Here is a 16,202-nt window from a genome sequence, read left to right on the forward strand (position 1 = left end):
AGAGAGGACAGGAAATGATGGCATAGAGAGGACAGGAAATGACAGGAAATGATGGCATAGAGAGGACAGGAAATGACAGGAAATGATGGCATATAGAGGACAGGAAATGACAGGAAATGATGGCATAGAGAGGACAGGAAATGCTAGGAAATGATGTCATAGAAAGGACAGGAAATGACAGGAAATTATGGCATAGAGAGGACAGGAAATGACAGGAAATTATGGCATAGAGAGGACAGGAAATTATGGCATAGAGAGGACAGGAAATGACAGGAAATGATGGCATAGAGAGGACAGGAAATGACAGGAAATGATGGCATAGAGAGGACAGGAAATGACAGGAAATGATGGCATAGAGAGGACAGGAAATGATGGCATAGAGAGGACAGGAAATGACAGGAAATGATGGCATAGAGAGGACAGGAAATGACAGGAAATGATGGCATATAGAGGACAGGAAATGACAGGAAATGATGGCATAGAGAGGACAGGAAATGACAGGAAATGATGGCATAGAGAGGACAGGAAATGATGGCATAGAGAGGACAGGAAATGACAGGAAATGATGGCATAGAGAGGACAGGAAATGACAGGAAATGATGGCATATAGAGGACAGGAAATGACAGGAAATGATGGCATAGAGAGGACAGGAAATGATGGCATAGAAAGGACAGGAAATGACAGGAAATGATGGCATAGAGAGGACAGGAAATGACAGGAAATGATGGCATAGAGAGGACAGGAAATTATAGGAAATTATGGCATATAGAGGACAGGAAATGCTAGGAAATTATGGAATAGAGAGGACAGAAAAAAACAGGAAATGATGGCATAGAGAGGACAGGAAATGATGGCATAGAGAGGACAGGAAATGACAGGAAATTATGGCATAGAGAGGACAGGAAATGCTAGGAAATGATGGCATAGAGAGGACAGGAAATGACAGGAAATGATGGCATAGAGAGGACAGGAAATGACAGGAAATTATGGCATAGAGAGGACAGGAAATGACAGGAAATGATGGCATAGAGAGGACAGGAAATGACAGGAAATGATGGCATAGAGAGGACAGGAAATGACAGGAAATGATGGCATAGAGAGGACAGGAAATGACAGGAAATGATGGCATAGAGAGGACAGGAAATGACAGGAAATGATGGCATAGAGAGGACAGGAAATGACAGGAAATGATGGCATAGAGAGGACCCCTGCAGAGTCATGACTTACATACTGTATATATATATATATATATATATATATATATATATATAATATATATTATTTTTGAATAATTATGAATATGTGTAAATTGTTTTTGATGATTACACCACATGGCGCTAAATTGAAACTTTTCTTGAAAATGGTCCTTTTTCAAAACCATATGAAACAAACAGGAATACAAAGGGTATGTTTCTAAGATTTTGGCTTGTGTTCTAATCTAGATTTTTGAAATATCAGTACTTTTATTTGTCATTGACCTTTAAACAGCCGTCTCAATTATCCCATTCCCAGAGTTTATGACACTGTGTCCGGTTTATAACAGGTTCAGACAAATCTCGAGACCTCTGCATTCTGTTCCATTCAGTTTTGTAAATTAATGAAATGCATGTCAGGGATTATGGAGGAACATCTCAGGAACTTACAGAACAAAGTGATTTTTCTTGTTTACTTCTGGCAGCGTTCGTTGAGCTTATGAAAAATGAAGGTTGTCATATAGTGGATACGAAATGCAGGGTAATGATACCGTTTCAGCTTTTGACCTGAGGTTAAGGCCGATTATAAACAAGCAGGTAGTAGCGTCTGCAATCAATACCAACAAATACTTGCAAAGGAGGGGTGCTAAAAAAAAAAGATGAATAAATGAACAACATGACCTTGGTGGCAGCCAGGCTCTTTGCATATGACAATTTGTTTTTAGAGACCGGAGAAAGCATTCCAACGCTGCCGCAAGAGCGTTTCCTGAAAGCTTTTCTTAAATTATTTGAGCCACAAAGAGATTCCACAACAAGCAAAGGCATCAGCTGCTTTACATTATTCAAGACTTACACAATGGCACTTCTGGCACGTCTCCTGCTTTCAAATTGTACTTGATTTAGTTAAGCTGGGAGAGCAAGAATCTGAGGATAGAGTGGCCTGCCAGACAGCAGGGAGAAGAGTCACTAACAGTACTCACTGCGGTCTACATGTGGCGTGAAACGCCGTTGACCTTCTGTCCGAAATTGTAACAATGCTTTGGGTCTGAAAGTATTATATTTGCGGATGATGAACCGTGCCCGCTGAAACTTTGGAGGGTGAACGTTGAGAATGAGAGAGATTCTTTTCGATATTGCCACGAAAAACCTAATATAACACATATTAATAGGATTTGGCCGGGACTATATAGTGCCAATACAATCTAACATTTATTGCTCCCGAGAAAAAGAGCAGAAGCAAGAAACCAAGGTTTTAGGAATAGAGCAGTAGAGAGATTTTTTTTTTTCCCTGAGACAGCCAATGAAGCTTAACAAAGCCATGTTTCAAAATGTATGAATGTATCAGCTGGAATTACACTGCTCCAGTTAAATAAATATCTTCAGGGTTTCTCTTCCCCTGTGTCCGTTGAATGAGCTCTTGTAAACACACTTTTCTCTCTCTCTCTCTCTCTCTCTCTCTTTCTATCTATCTCTCTCTCGCTCTTTTTCTCACCCTCAATGGGTTTTGCAAACGGCCTGATTGATCTATTGTTGGCTTGTGTGGAAGTGTAGAAGGTATCTCAATGTCAGTGCATTATTGGAACGGAAGCTTCGGAAAAGAACTACACCATAAACCACATTAATTGAGCGGCTTCATTATCCGCCGCCTTTATTAAAATAGCAGCTCATTTAGTTGTCGTGCACCAGACTTCATATTTCTTTCCTGGCGCTGCTATCAAACTTGTTTATTTTTCCAAAGTAGTTTATTTCATCGGCTACGAATCGTTGGACCTAAAAAAACTCCCATCTACTTTAGTTTGATTGTCTCTTTTTGCTTCTTTTCTCCGTTTCCCCGTTTTATTATTTATTTGTTTTGTTTTTTTGTTTTTTTTTCAAAAAGTGCTTCCTTTAGAGGAAAAAAAGGCTTGCTCTAACCCCACAGTGGAGTAGCCTAGCACCTTGGGCGATTAGTATTTTGCAAACTAAAAAACGTCTTTGTCAAGTCATGTAAGTTTGAATTTTTTCTCAAGGCATACTTTTGTGCTCTCTCATCTTCAAAGTGACTAGCTTTGCTCTTTGTGTATGAATGTATATGTATGTGTGTGTATTCATTTATGTTTCACACTCTTTCTTTCTATGACTATGCCATTTTTCCTCTTGTACAGCGTTCACATCTTAGAGCTACATTTTCAGTAGTTGCATTTGTACCATTTTTTTGGAAAACATGTCAGCTTTTGCAGTAACAAGCGACTTTGTGCAGTGAGTAGATGTGTAGTGTGTCAAAACTCTGCATTGCTGTTTTTAATGTCACTTTGTGTATGCTGTACAACTAACAAAGCTGATTTAGTAATTCAATTTTCCAAACTGCACTGTAAAAAATATTACTGTGATTATCACAACCTACATTTTTTTTTACTATTTGAATAAGAAATAATGTTGTTTCAATTTTAAAAAGTATGTGTTCGTGTTTGAATTTGAATATTAAGTTAATATTAAGTAAAAAAAAAAACTTTAGTTTAGCTAAGTTGGATATTTAAGTTATCTCAGCTAATTTAAAGTTGTTATAACTAATTGCAGCAAAATGTTTTACAGTGTGATCATTCAATTGAATTCAATTTTTTCGGTTCATTCAGATGTAAATGAAAAGATTTTTTTTTTAAACTTCCATCTAGCAGATGCTTTTATCCAAAGTCACTTGCATTGGAGATATATATTTTATCAGTTCATGCATTCCTTGGGAATCAGTTGAGAGAATGATTTGTTTAATTCCTGAATGAATTAGTTGACTAAACAAATCAGTTGACTGAATGATTCAGTGACTCATTCATAAAGCTGTTCACTTGTTTTGTTCAGTGTTTTTGAATGAATCAGTTGAGTAAAATGATTAAATGGCTCAGTCAATGAAAGTAGCTTGTTTTGTCCCTGAATGAATAAGTGTTTTTGAATGAATAGCTGAATGATTCAGTGACTCGTTTATATAAATGGTCATTTTGGTGCATTCAAGTCTTCCAGGGAAATTCGTAATTATGAAAGTCTTAAGAAAGAATTAAGGAATTAAGAATTAAAGAATCTTTAAGTAACTTCAATGTAGTTACCAATTGTCTTTTAGTACTTATTTTAGAACTTATTGTTCAATGTAGTTACCTATTGCTAAAAGCCCTTACCTAGGGTTTTTAGCTTAGCAAGCTAGATTTAAAATAGCTTCCCCAACAGTGCCCTTGTGCTTGCTTCAAAATACTTTATTTGATACAAATGGGAACTATGCGTGTCTGATATTTGCAAATCTCTCTAAAAAAGCAGTGTGAGGAGTTCCTGGATGATGTGCCTCAGTTTTCACTTTGGGGCTGAAGCTCAAGTAATACAAATCTAAAGTTAGTATTATGGCTCCCTAACTGCTCGACTACTTTGAGAGTCTTTTCCACCCTTTGCATTTGAAGAGCCATTTTAATGAATCCCATCCATGCTCTTAAAACTTTAAAGAAGCGACTCCAAGAGAGCTTTTGAACAGTGAGTGCCGTCAGAGGGATAAAATGTCTCATAAGCACTTTAGAAGGTATTGTTCTTAGAAATTCAATTTTTTAAGCTTGCTTGTTTGAAAGGAAGTTTTAAAGAATGCTAGCAGTCTTCATTCCTCATCACATGCATAATAAAGCATATGCCTGCACAGCATGGTAAATGTGTAGAAATACAAACAATAAATGGTTGCTTTTTATGCAAGTACTTGATCATGAGCGGTATATAGATGCTCTGCATAATGAGTCTGTAGGTCAAGAGCCACTCGCACTCTGCTGGTCATCACAGCCATTGCATAACTTGATTTTCAAAAGCCAGAGAACAGTATAGATGGATTAAAAGAGTACGATATGTCAGCTCTGGAATAAAGACTTTTTGAAATCCCATTATTTTGCAACACACCACTCAATATATTGCAAATTTTCAGTATGAATAATTTGAGGTCAATGGCATGCAGAGAAATTGTTGATTCAACTGTTTTGAGCATTACAGTTGCTGGTTAGAAAACATATTTTAGGGTTTTTTTTATGTGTGTTATTTGTATGCACTGAACAGATGGGCTGTCTCCAAGCTTATTCTGAGTTATGGACTCTAGTGTGGTGCTAGTGCAGTCTAGCTTTTAAAAGATAAATAATAGCTCAAATACATGGAAAAAGATTCTTGTTGCTTTTATTGAAATGAGTTTTAGGCCCCCACATTTGAAGTCCTAATATCTGTTCGAAGGTTAAAATGTTGTGTGAATGCTGTCTCCGCAGAGCAATCAATAAAGACTTCCATTTGCTGGCCTGTCTTAGAAAGAACTAAAGATTTTAATGTACTCAAGTCAATATGCAATGGTGACTCAGACAAGAACACAGCCCTTCTGAAAGCTACAATGGGCTCTGGGTGTCTGCTCCAGAAATGCTACATCCCCTAATAAAACTGATTAAGGGGTTTTGCCTATTTGCTGAAAGGCCACTGGGGAGGAAGTGTCTGTTTTTTGCTGTGTCCTCTAACTAAATGCAGTGCTATAGATGGAATCGATAGGACAACACGACGCTAATGAAGACTCAGGCAGTGGGACAGCCACAGTACAGTGGGGCTTGACTCCTGAGTCCCCAAACACCAGACCAGTAATCTAGTCATATAGCAGGAATGAACTTGATTAAGTTAAATGTAGTAACTAAATGGATATTTACTCTTCTCTCTCTCTCTCTCTCTCTCTCTCTCTCTCTCTCTCTCTCTCTCTCTCTCTCGCTCTCCACCTCTCTATCTTTATAGTAGCATAGACTGTAGGAAAGTTGGTTGGTAAAAGTGAGGGAATGACTGTGTAAAAACTATATCTATCTATCTATCTATCTATTTCTCTATCATTGGTAAAAGAGGGGAAGTTAATATCTAAAATCATAGATCTATCTATCTATCTATTTCTCTATCATTGGTAAATGAGGGGAAATTAATGTGTAAAATGAAAGATCTATCTATCTAACTATCTATTTATCTATCTATCATAGGTAAAGAAGGGGAAATTAATATCTAAAATGACGGGAAATTGGTGACAGGAAATTATTGTCTAAAACGATAGATCTGTCTGTCTGTCTGTCTGTCTATCTATCTATATATCTATATATCTGTCTGTCTGTCTGTCTGTCTGACTATCTATCTATCTATCATTGCTGAGATAGGGGAAATTATAGATCTATCTATCTACTATATCATTTGGTGAAATAGGGGAAATTATAGTTACATCTATCTATGTATGTATCTATCTATATATCTATCTGTCTGTCTGTCAATGGTAAAAATGGGGAAATAGACATGGAAAAATGGAGAGAGAGAAAAAATGGAGGAAAGAAATCGGGGAAAAAATAATATGTAAAAACTATTTAACAGCACTTGAGGTTAAATGCTCTAACCAAAACTCTTCGTTTTGATTTGTCCTGTTTTCATATCGAGCTTATCACATAACGAACTCATTATTGCTTCTGAACTCACAATTGCATGATTGTCGACGAATTATGGGAATAAATGAAAGATTTATAAGGCAGGAGAGCAGTTTACTTACCGCAGTACAGGATCAGCAGACCGCTCAACAACACCACAACCCAGAAAGTTGAGGACATCGTCAGCCACGCATTCCTCCGTCTAGTCCTCTTCCTAAAGGGCGAAGCCATCAAAGTCAGCCTCAATTCTCCAGTCAAATTAGCCTCCAATCTGGCTCATATAGCCAGCAGCTATTCACGCGTCGGCTTTCGTCTCAAAGTTGCCAAAGAAACAAACGAGGGAGAAACGGCGCGAACGTATCCGTGAGAAGCACTGAAATGAGACTGCAAAAAGAAGATCCTCTGTTATCAGCGATGCGTTAGAGACTATTCAAGCTAACACTTTAAAGGAAAATAGGCTAAATCATGTCTCGCAGAGCTACTCACCGACAGATAACTTAAAAAAGAGATAAGTTGGGGTAAAAAAAGACTGCAACTGTAAAACTTTAATAAGAAATGGGCTGCTGAATTGGAGAGAAGCGGTTTCATCCGGCGGCTACAGAAAAGTGCTTGATAACTGAAGTGAATATATATATATATATATATATATATATATATATATATATATATATATATATATATATATTAATGATTTATCAATATATATATATATTGTCAAATCAACAAGTTTCTGTTGATTAAGCCAACCTCCTTCGTTGTATTAACTCAAATTTTATTTTAAGGCAACCAGGTAACTTACTTTTTTTAAGTTAAACCAAAACCAACAATATTTTTTTTACATGAGTCAGTGGCAGTGGCAGTATTTTGTTTGCCTGGATATACTAAATAAAATATTACATAAAAAAGTTATATTTCCATAATAAAGGGCAACAAAAAAACATACTTAAAATGACCTCTTTACAAGCCCTAGTAACATCTAGCCTACCTATTAAAATAGCTCAATATAAATCGAATCTGGTTGTTCATTCTCTTAAAATATGGACTCAGCTATGCCAGCATTTGCAGTTAAGACAAGCACTTCTGCTTCACAGCCCAATATAATAATCATGCATTCCTCCCTGCCAAGCTAGACTCTGCATTTAAACAATGGCAAGATAAGGGCATTGCTCAGTTTGGTGATTTTTATATTGATGGTCATTTTGCTAGTTTTAATTATTTGTGTTCCAAATTCAATCTTACAGTAATCAAACCAACCTGTTTCGTTATTTTCAGATACGTCATTTTGTGAATGCCCAAAGCCCATCATTTCCATATATTCCATCTAAGTCTTCTGTAGACTCTTTGTTTGAAGTTCCACTTCATCTACAATGTTTTATTTCAAGAATATATACAATTCTCATGTCTTTAAAAAGAGTAGGAACAGACAAGATTACAGTTTTTCTCAGTCGCTTTGGTGCATTTCTCAGATCAGAAATGAAATTCTCAAAACTACTTGTTCAACCTCCACATCATCTTGTCACTTGTGCACATCATAAAAGCAGTTTCTCATTCTTTTGAACAAGTTGCGATTACTTTGGTGCATTCATGCAAATGATTATGTACAATTGTCTGCGGTTTCCTACATTATCAGTTGCTAATGCCATGTTGCTCAAAATGTATTAAAATGTATTTCTATATCACAATAAAATAGTAATTTTTTTTTTTTTTTTGTCAGACCACTAGTAAAAGTGTAACTGTGAATCCTATCCAGTCTCTTTCAATCAATAACTCACGTACAGTAGTGTGTATATTTGTACTTTTGAAATGGGCATATGGCTTACAGAAGAAGCGCAGCTTTGTACATTTCAGTACAGTAACTGTCATCCAAACTGTTGCCATAGTTTACATCAGGTAATACTAACAGAGGGCAGTGTTTTATTGACAACATGACTAAGCATTTTGACTATTTTGTTTGTGAACAATGACACAAGGACTTTTCATTCTGATGGCATTGACATAAATTCTTACTTTTGAAAGATTTTGTAAGTTACAGGCTTTTGCAGGTAATCCAATGTATGGTGCTGTTTGTACGAATTGTTTTGAGAATGCACATACTTCTTTGCTAATATTAAGGATGTTTTAAAAAATGCACCAAAGCGACTGAGAAAAACTATAAAAGTGGATGGGAGAAAAACTTGGAATAGTATTTTCAGATGATTTTTGGAGCAGTGCGCTACGTAGAGTGAATGGTAGTCTTGTGCCCAATTGAGTTTAATTCAAGGTTTTGCTGTGTGCAGAACACGTATTGCTTCTTTTAATCCTACTTTTGACAAGACCTGTATAAGATGTCACACTGGAGAAGCAGATCTTACTCACATGTTTTGGTCGTGCCCCACACTTACTATTTACTGGTCAACCATATTTGATACACTTTCTAAAGTATGTGAAGTACAACTGAAGCCATGTGCTGAATTTGCTATATTTGGTACTCCAGGTGATGAAACGAGTCTGACTCAAAGACAACTAAACATTATTGCCTTTGCACCCTTATTGGCAGATGGGTTTTATTACATTAGAAATCTACAAACCCACCAAAAGCATCGCACTGGCTTCAGGATTTGATGTTATACCTTCACTTAGAAAAGATTAAATATTCAATTAGAGGTTCCCATAAATGCGTGTGTGTGTGTGTGTTTATGTGTGATTTAAAGAAAATATGTGTTTAGTAATGATCAAGTTGCAAGGAAAGTTTTTCAGTGTTTACTACTTTATGCCACCTGGCATTTTAGAGCCACTAAATCAAGAATTCTGTTGAATATGTCATAAACACTTCAAAAATGTATGAAACCAACATGAATAAAAAGACTCCATTTCTTAAACTTGGCATCTCAAAAGTACATTTTAAAAAGATTTATCCTGTGTATCCTCTCAGACATCTGCATTTTTCATTGACAGGCTATGCATTTATCTCACTGTGTGCATTTTAGTATTCATAACATTACATAGCATTTTTCCCCGCGATAAGCCTTTGAATTCAACATCACCTTAAGCTGTGGACACCAACATAATATCCAAGCAGAGACCAGAGGAAATGGTCTTGATAAAACTTTGATATAGCACTTAGGAAAAGTGCTGTTTGTATTTAATATACAAACCGTTTAGATGAACTTGACTAGTCACAAACATGGGACTCAAATACTAATGCAGGGTGGAAAACTTGCAATTTAATTAAGTCAGCCCTCAGCATTGGTGTCCTCATGGGAAAGCCTTGTTTTCCTACGTCATCCACTTGAGAGATGACGGTGTTTGATGGTTTTATTTATGACATGCTAAGTTTCATTCCTTTGAAGGATCAATAGATCAAGTGTGGGTGAGTTCCTGGGGCAAAGAGTAGACGCTGGTGTTGGGCACGTGTCTATAATTCATAATCCAAGAGCTTGGATTGCTGGGATACTCAGATGATTGTGTACAATAGCAGACAGCCCTCGACCCACCTCTGGTGTCCACCCCTGGCCCCGGGCCACCCCCAAGGGAAATCACAACTACTTCAAAGCGGCCTGCTGAAGGAAAGGAGAATAAATATTTTGAACTGTATAATTTTTCATGCCTTTCGATCACAACATCCTCTCCAAGACACTCAAAGGAAAATGTCATTTCTTTTTAACGACATGGCGATTTCATATTAATTTGGACGATATGAATCATACGAAAATGTAAAAGTTTTAGAAAAAAGTAAGAATTAGGTCCATCCCCTAACCCCACCCTAAACATCCACCTGTACAAAAACAAAGAGATCATATGAATTCGTATGAATTAAAGTGCGGTCACATTTACCGATGCTCTGCTAAATTCCTTGAGCGAAATCCAGTTATTTTAATTGGAATTGGCGCAATTGGAATGTCTGATGCATACGTCACACAAAATTGGAAATACTTTAGGAGTTTCGAAGTCGTCATCTGATTGGTTGAACAGGATTTCTGGGAGACGTGCATTTGTTGCGTTCTTTAACGGTCTGCCTGGCAACAAGGCCGTCGTGATGCCAAACCCCCTCATGGAAAAAGAACCTGTGGTGTTTACAAATGTGACAATGAGTGCTTATCATGCTCAACTAAACGCTGGATTTTCAAAAGGGAGTATGTAAAGTTCACGACAAAGACTCTTTAAAATATGTCCAAGAGTTTTACATGCTAGGGACACCGACTTTATATTTTGAAAAACAACAACAACTGTGAGTGGTTGCTTTACATGTCAGTCAAACTGCCTCAGGGTGGTCCTTGGCCAATGAAAGCTGCTGTATGAATTGTAATGAGATTGTGTGAAATTGACCTTCAGCAGCAAACTTTCCTCTTCTTATTGTTCAGAAACAAGCTGACGGTATTATAATACCATGATTCATCTCTATTTCTCTTTTCGCAGTTGGTAACTGTAACATAGTAATTGAGTCCAGACTCCTTTCTTACAGGCATGTATTTTCTTGTTTTACAGCTCATTAAAGTTTCATTCTGGACACGTATCAAAATTGTTTGTCTATGCGTGCGAGTGTCATGCGGTTTCAGTGAGGAGACAATATACTGCATTTAGTGTAAAGGGGCAAGGAGATGTCATGAGAGAATAACATTACTCAGCCACTTAAGAGGTAGGAACCTTCAAAGCAATGTGTGCCACAAGAGGGATTGAGGATGCACAACACCAATCTGATAGGACCTGAGGGAGCAGTCAAGGTCCTTGTCACTCTTCTTATTATGAGATGGATTAAGCACGAGTGACTGACAGGGAGTATGTCTTCATACAGCCTGTAGAAATGAATCTAACATCCAACATGATTATGTAACCAGTTATTATAAAAGTTATGTTGTTATTATTGTTGTTTAGCATGGACTTAATTGCACTTGCATTCCTTTCTCATTACTTGTTTTGAATTAAACAGAATTGTTTATTATCCTGAGACTGTTCGGAATTAAATAACGCGGAGTGATAATATCGTTCCTGTATCCCCTGTTCATTATTATTTCATAAAGTGCGTTGTTAAAAGCCATTTATATTGACGTAGCGTGTTGGATGGAAGATAGCATAGGCCTACATGATCTGGTTCCCAAGGTTTTAAAGTCTTACCGTTTAAGTCGTCTATTTGTATTGCAAAATTCATGCAAAAACAACTTGGCCTATTAATTTGAGTCCTTGAAAGTAGCACTAAAACTCCCAAATGTTCCGATGTTAAAACTGTTCTCTCTTTCCTAGCTTAATGTAGATAGAGAACTGTAAATAAGCCATTTGTAAGTTGATTTTCCTCAAAAGTGTAAACAATATGGTTCTGTGGTGCTAAATCTAAACTGCTCTGTTTATTTGAGCATCCTGACTAGTGCGAAATATGTTGTCCAAACAATAGAAGACGGGGTGAGTGTTTGATAAATATATTGTGTGTGTATATATATATATATATATATATATACATGGATGAGCCAAAACATTATGACCAGTGACAGGTGATGCGAATATCATTGATCATCTCTTAACAAGGCCACATATTAAGGTCTGGGTAGATTAGATGGTAACAAACAATCAGTTCTCATAATCAACATGTTGGATGCAGGAGAAATGAGCAGGAATAAAGATCTGAGTGACTTTGTCAAGGGCCAAATTGTTATGGCAAGTCGACTGGATCAGAGTATCTCTGAAACGGCAAGGCTTGTGGGTTTCTCCCGGTCAGCAGTGCTGAGAATTTGCCAACAGTGTCCAAGGAGGGATGAACTTCAAACTGGTGTCAAGGCTCATTGAAGCACAAGGGCAATAAAGGTACAAGTCACACAAAATTTTAATGATGGTTATGGGAGGAATGTGTCATAACACAGTGCATCACACTCTGCTGCGTAATGGGATAGCCGTAAACCAAAATAGTGTGCCTATGATGACGCCTGTCCACTAAAAAGCTCTTAAAATGGACACGCGAGTGTCGGAACTGGACCTTGGAGCGGTGGAAGAAGGTCGCCTGGTCCGATGAGTCATATTAGGCTGGTGGTCATAATTTTTTTGACTCATTGGTGTGTACATAATATATGTACATAATGTGTGTATAAAATATATAAAATGGTGTAATCAGTAATGATGCTGAAAATTCAGCTCTGCCATCAAAGGAATAAAATACATTTTAAAATATATTCTAATAGAGATATTCATAAAAGAGTTCTTTCAAAAACATAATCATAAAAACAAACAAGATAATATGATTTTATATATATATATATATTGCATATACTGCTGTTTAAAGAAATGTTTCCAAATATTCTAGACCAATAGCCAAAGGCAAGGTATTTATTGGAATAGCAACCTTTTCATTAAACTACAGTATAGCTACATCATTAGTCTGGTCTTTCTTTTTCTGCCCAAATGGAAAGTGAAGTCAAGTGCAATGGACAAATGACTCAGGAGAACTTTTCAGAGTCCAGAAAATGCTCTTCCTCCTTCCTCCATTTCTTGAGCAGGGTGTCCTTGGTCCTTTTGTAGCCAGTTTTATGGGAGTTTTGTCTTTTGATGGTGAAAGAGACTACACACAATCTGATGCTGTCATCTGTAATTGGTTGCCTGCCCAGAGGACCCTCCTAGCTGCCATTCTTCTTTATCTCTTCACTCTTATCAGTCCTTTTTCTCCTGGAGTGTCAACAGGGCACTAGATGTGTGTTCATACAATTGGAGGGCACAGCGGCAGTGATCAACCTTGGTCTTTGTATTGCCAGGAACATTATTTTCTACTGAAAGGTCGGAAGTAACCTTTGCACCTGAATAAGATGTTAGGTCAGGTGAGCTCTAAAAGAAAAATATAAGACACCAGTTGACCAAACAGATTTATATCGGAACATAAACATCATTCTGATTAAATAAAATAATTAAATTTGTAAGCATTACGCTGTAAAAAATTGTTGCTGCAATTAGTTATAACAACTTAAAATTTGTTGAGATAAATTAAATGTCCAACCTAACTAAACTAAACTTAAGTTAACTAAACTTAATATTTTAAGTCAAGCACGGATACATACTTTTTTACGTCGAATCAACACATTATTTCTTATTCTAATTTTGAAATGTATTTAAATAGTTTTTGCTGTGTAGTGGCTCTTTAGCCACCAGTGCACTGAGATTTGTATCAAGGTACACACAATGAAATTACTAAAAAAATTAGCTAAAATTAACATAAAAATAAATGCTAACTCAAAATATTATTATAACTATAAAAACACTGTATCAGAACAGAATCATCATAATAAATACATTAATACATTAAAATAAAATAAAGAACATAGGCTATATGTCACATATAACATATTAAATAATATATATCATTAAAATTTGTAAGCGTCAGATATATTGACTGCGGATTAAAGAAAAGTGGATTTGTTTGGGATGGAGGAAGTGCAGAAGAGGGCGGTGTCACTGAGGCAGTAGTACCTCATAAATCAGTCATGGCATCTGAGGCCAGCAACCTTAGCTAGCCAGACCCAACTGCTGAAAAATACACTTTTATTTTTTAAAGCTTTTGAAAGAATGAAGCAAGTTCCTTAAGTCATCGTTTTAATGGCATGTCAGATCAAAGTCCTCATTGTGAACTGTCCCTCCCTTACAGTGAAAGCAAGCGCAGGGCTGATTCGCTTTGATGGATTATAGTCATTTTAATAATGGAGCTAAATTTGGAGTTGGATAATGTAAACATAAGTCCCACCCGTACAGTACCGTATTGTGGCCTCAACAACAAAATAACACGATTATCTGTCCCTCATGTCACTTTCTATTCTAGCTGTTACTGATGTTTTACTAAAAAAGTCCAGACTTTGAAGGTGAAGTGCATTTTTGCGCCACTTGCAACTGTTTTCAAATGGGTTTCGCAAACACTCACCCGTCTTATACCCGTCTTTCACACTGAGTGTTTTCACACTTTTGTAAGCTCAGGTAAGCGCAAATCTAATTGAACACGTCATCGCGTCATACATTTGCGCCGCTTAATCACGCTCAGGTGAAAAGGCCCTTTAAGGTGCTGTTACATTGACCTTTTTTAACCCTTAAAGGTGCTCTAAGCGATGTCAGGCGTTTTTTAGGCCGAAACATTTTTTGTCACATACAGCAAACATCTCCTCACTATCCGCTAGCTACCTGTCCCCTGAACACACTGTAAAAAAACACGGTCTCTGTAGACAGCCCAGGCTCCACAAACTGCAACAAAAACAAACTGGCCCAGCCTGGACCACGAAACATAACAAACAGTGTTCCAGCCAATAACCGACAAGAATGATTTGGGGGTGGGGGTTGGGGGGTTAGTGCGCGTGCACATGAAGGGGGGTGTGGGGAGTGGAGGAGAGAGAAGCATGAAGAGGGATGTCCTAGCCAACGACAACGACTAACGTTAGAATTATATTCTCTTGAATTTTGATATGGCCGACACATGACCAAAGAGACGACGTTCCGATGAACAAATAGCAAAGAAGAAGGAAAAAGAGAGAAGGAACGCGCGAAGTCACGAATTTACATCAGAAAAGCACGGAAGGGAGGGGGAGGGGACGGGATGAGGCGGAGGAGGAAGAGGAGGAGGAGGAGGAGGAAGAGGAGGAAGAGGAGGAGGAGGAGGAGGAAGAGGAAGAGGAAGAGGAGGAGGAGGAGGAGGAGGAAGAGGAAGAGGAGGAGGAGGAGGAGGAGGAGGAGGAGGAGGAGGAGGAGGAGGAAGGGTCGAGCTAGCCTTCGTTTTGTTTGACAATACTTCGAACGTAAACAAGAAGTGGCGTCACCCAACATCACTTAGAGCACCTTTAAATGCATGAATTTTTCACCAATCATTATTACATATTTGGGTCTTTAGTGACCCGGATCTATATCTAACATTCTAACATGGATGGATCTCTACCTGTCACAATAGTATTATATTAGAGTAACAATTATTGAAGTATAAAATATTTCGGGTTATATAGGGTTTCGTTTGAGCAGATGTTTTATACCATCATCACTATCCTCGTCAGAGCTCATTTCCCAGTACATTCAGCATCTGGCCCATATTCACCATCTCAACCATATTCTCAAAACTATCATTTTCAACATTTTCAAAATCAATATTTTGATCGCTGACAGCTTCTTCACCAGATCCACCATCAAGTGACAGTGACACACTAATATTTAACTGCGTTCAGTACTTGCTCTGCAGTAAATCACTAAGCCATTTCAAGTTTTGCTGATGATACTTCCTATTCTTTTGTTTTCTGTCTGCGTAACAATGAGTGAAACATCACTTCATCATTGTGTATCAGACATTGCCACCTTGTGGAATAAAGGTGATTTACACTTATTCATTCATCAAAGATTCAATTATTGTTGTGCAGAAAAAAAAATATACTCACAGTTACACACCTCGGGTCGTTAGCGACCCCATACAATTTTTTACAAAAAAATAAATGGGAAAGCAGGCATTCTTTTATAATTTTTTTCTTGTTATAGCCTATTGTTTATAATGAATTGATTAAGGAATACTAAGAAGGTTGATGTCTAACTTTGAAAAATGAATTAGGAGGAGGGTGGTGAAGGACATCCCGGGTCACTAAAGACCCGAGGTATGCGTTTAAGGGTTAAGCAAATTGTCACAGG

At 37.4% G+C, this 16,202-nt stretch overlaps 1 protein-coding gene across 1 annotated transcript in view; it reads right to left on the reverse strand.

Moving 5' to 3' along the window:
- The window catches only part of tafa5b (TAFA chemokine like family member 5b), a 46,777-nt gene extending 39,850 nt beyond the window's left edge, over positions 1 to 6,927 (reverse strand). The window contains exon 1 of the mRNA XM_079858551.1: positions 6,731 to 6,927. Within this exon, the coding sequence (XP_079714677.1) occupies positions 6,731 to 6,839 (109 nt within the window). The 5' untranslated portion in view covers positions 6,840 to 6,927. The remainder of the gene's footprint in view (positions 1 to 6,730) is intronic.
- Between the last annotated feature and the right edge of the window lie 9,275 nt (positions 6,928 to 16,202).

The sequence above is a fragment of the Squalius cephalus genome, assembly GCF_949319135.1.
Source record: "Squalius cephalus genome assembly, chromosome: 23".
Classification (NCBI taxonomy): Eukaryota; Metazoa; Chordata; class Actinopteri; order Cypriniformes; family Leuciscidae; genus Squalius; species Squalius cephalus.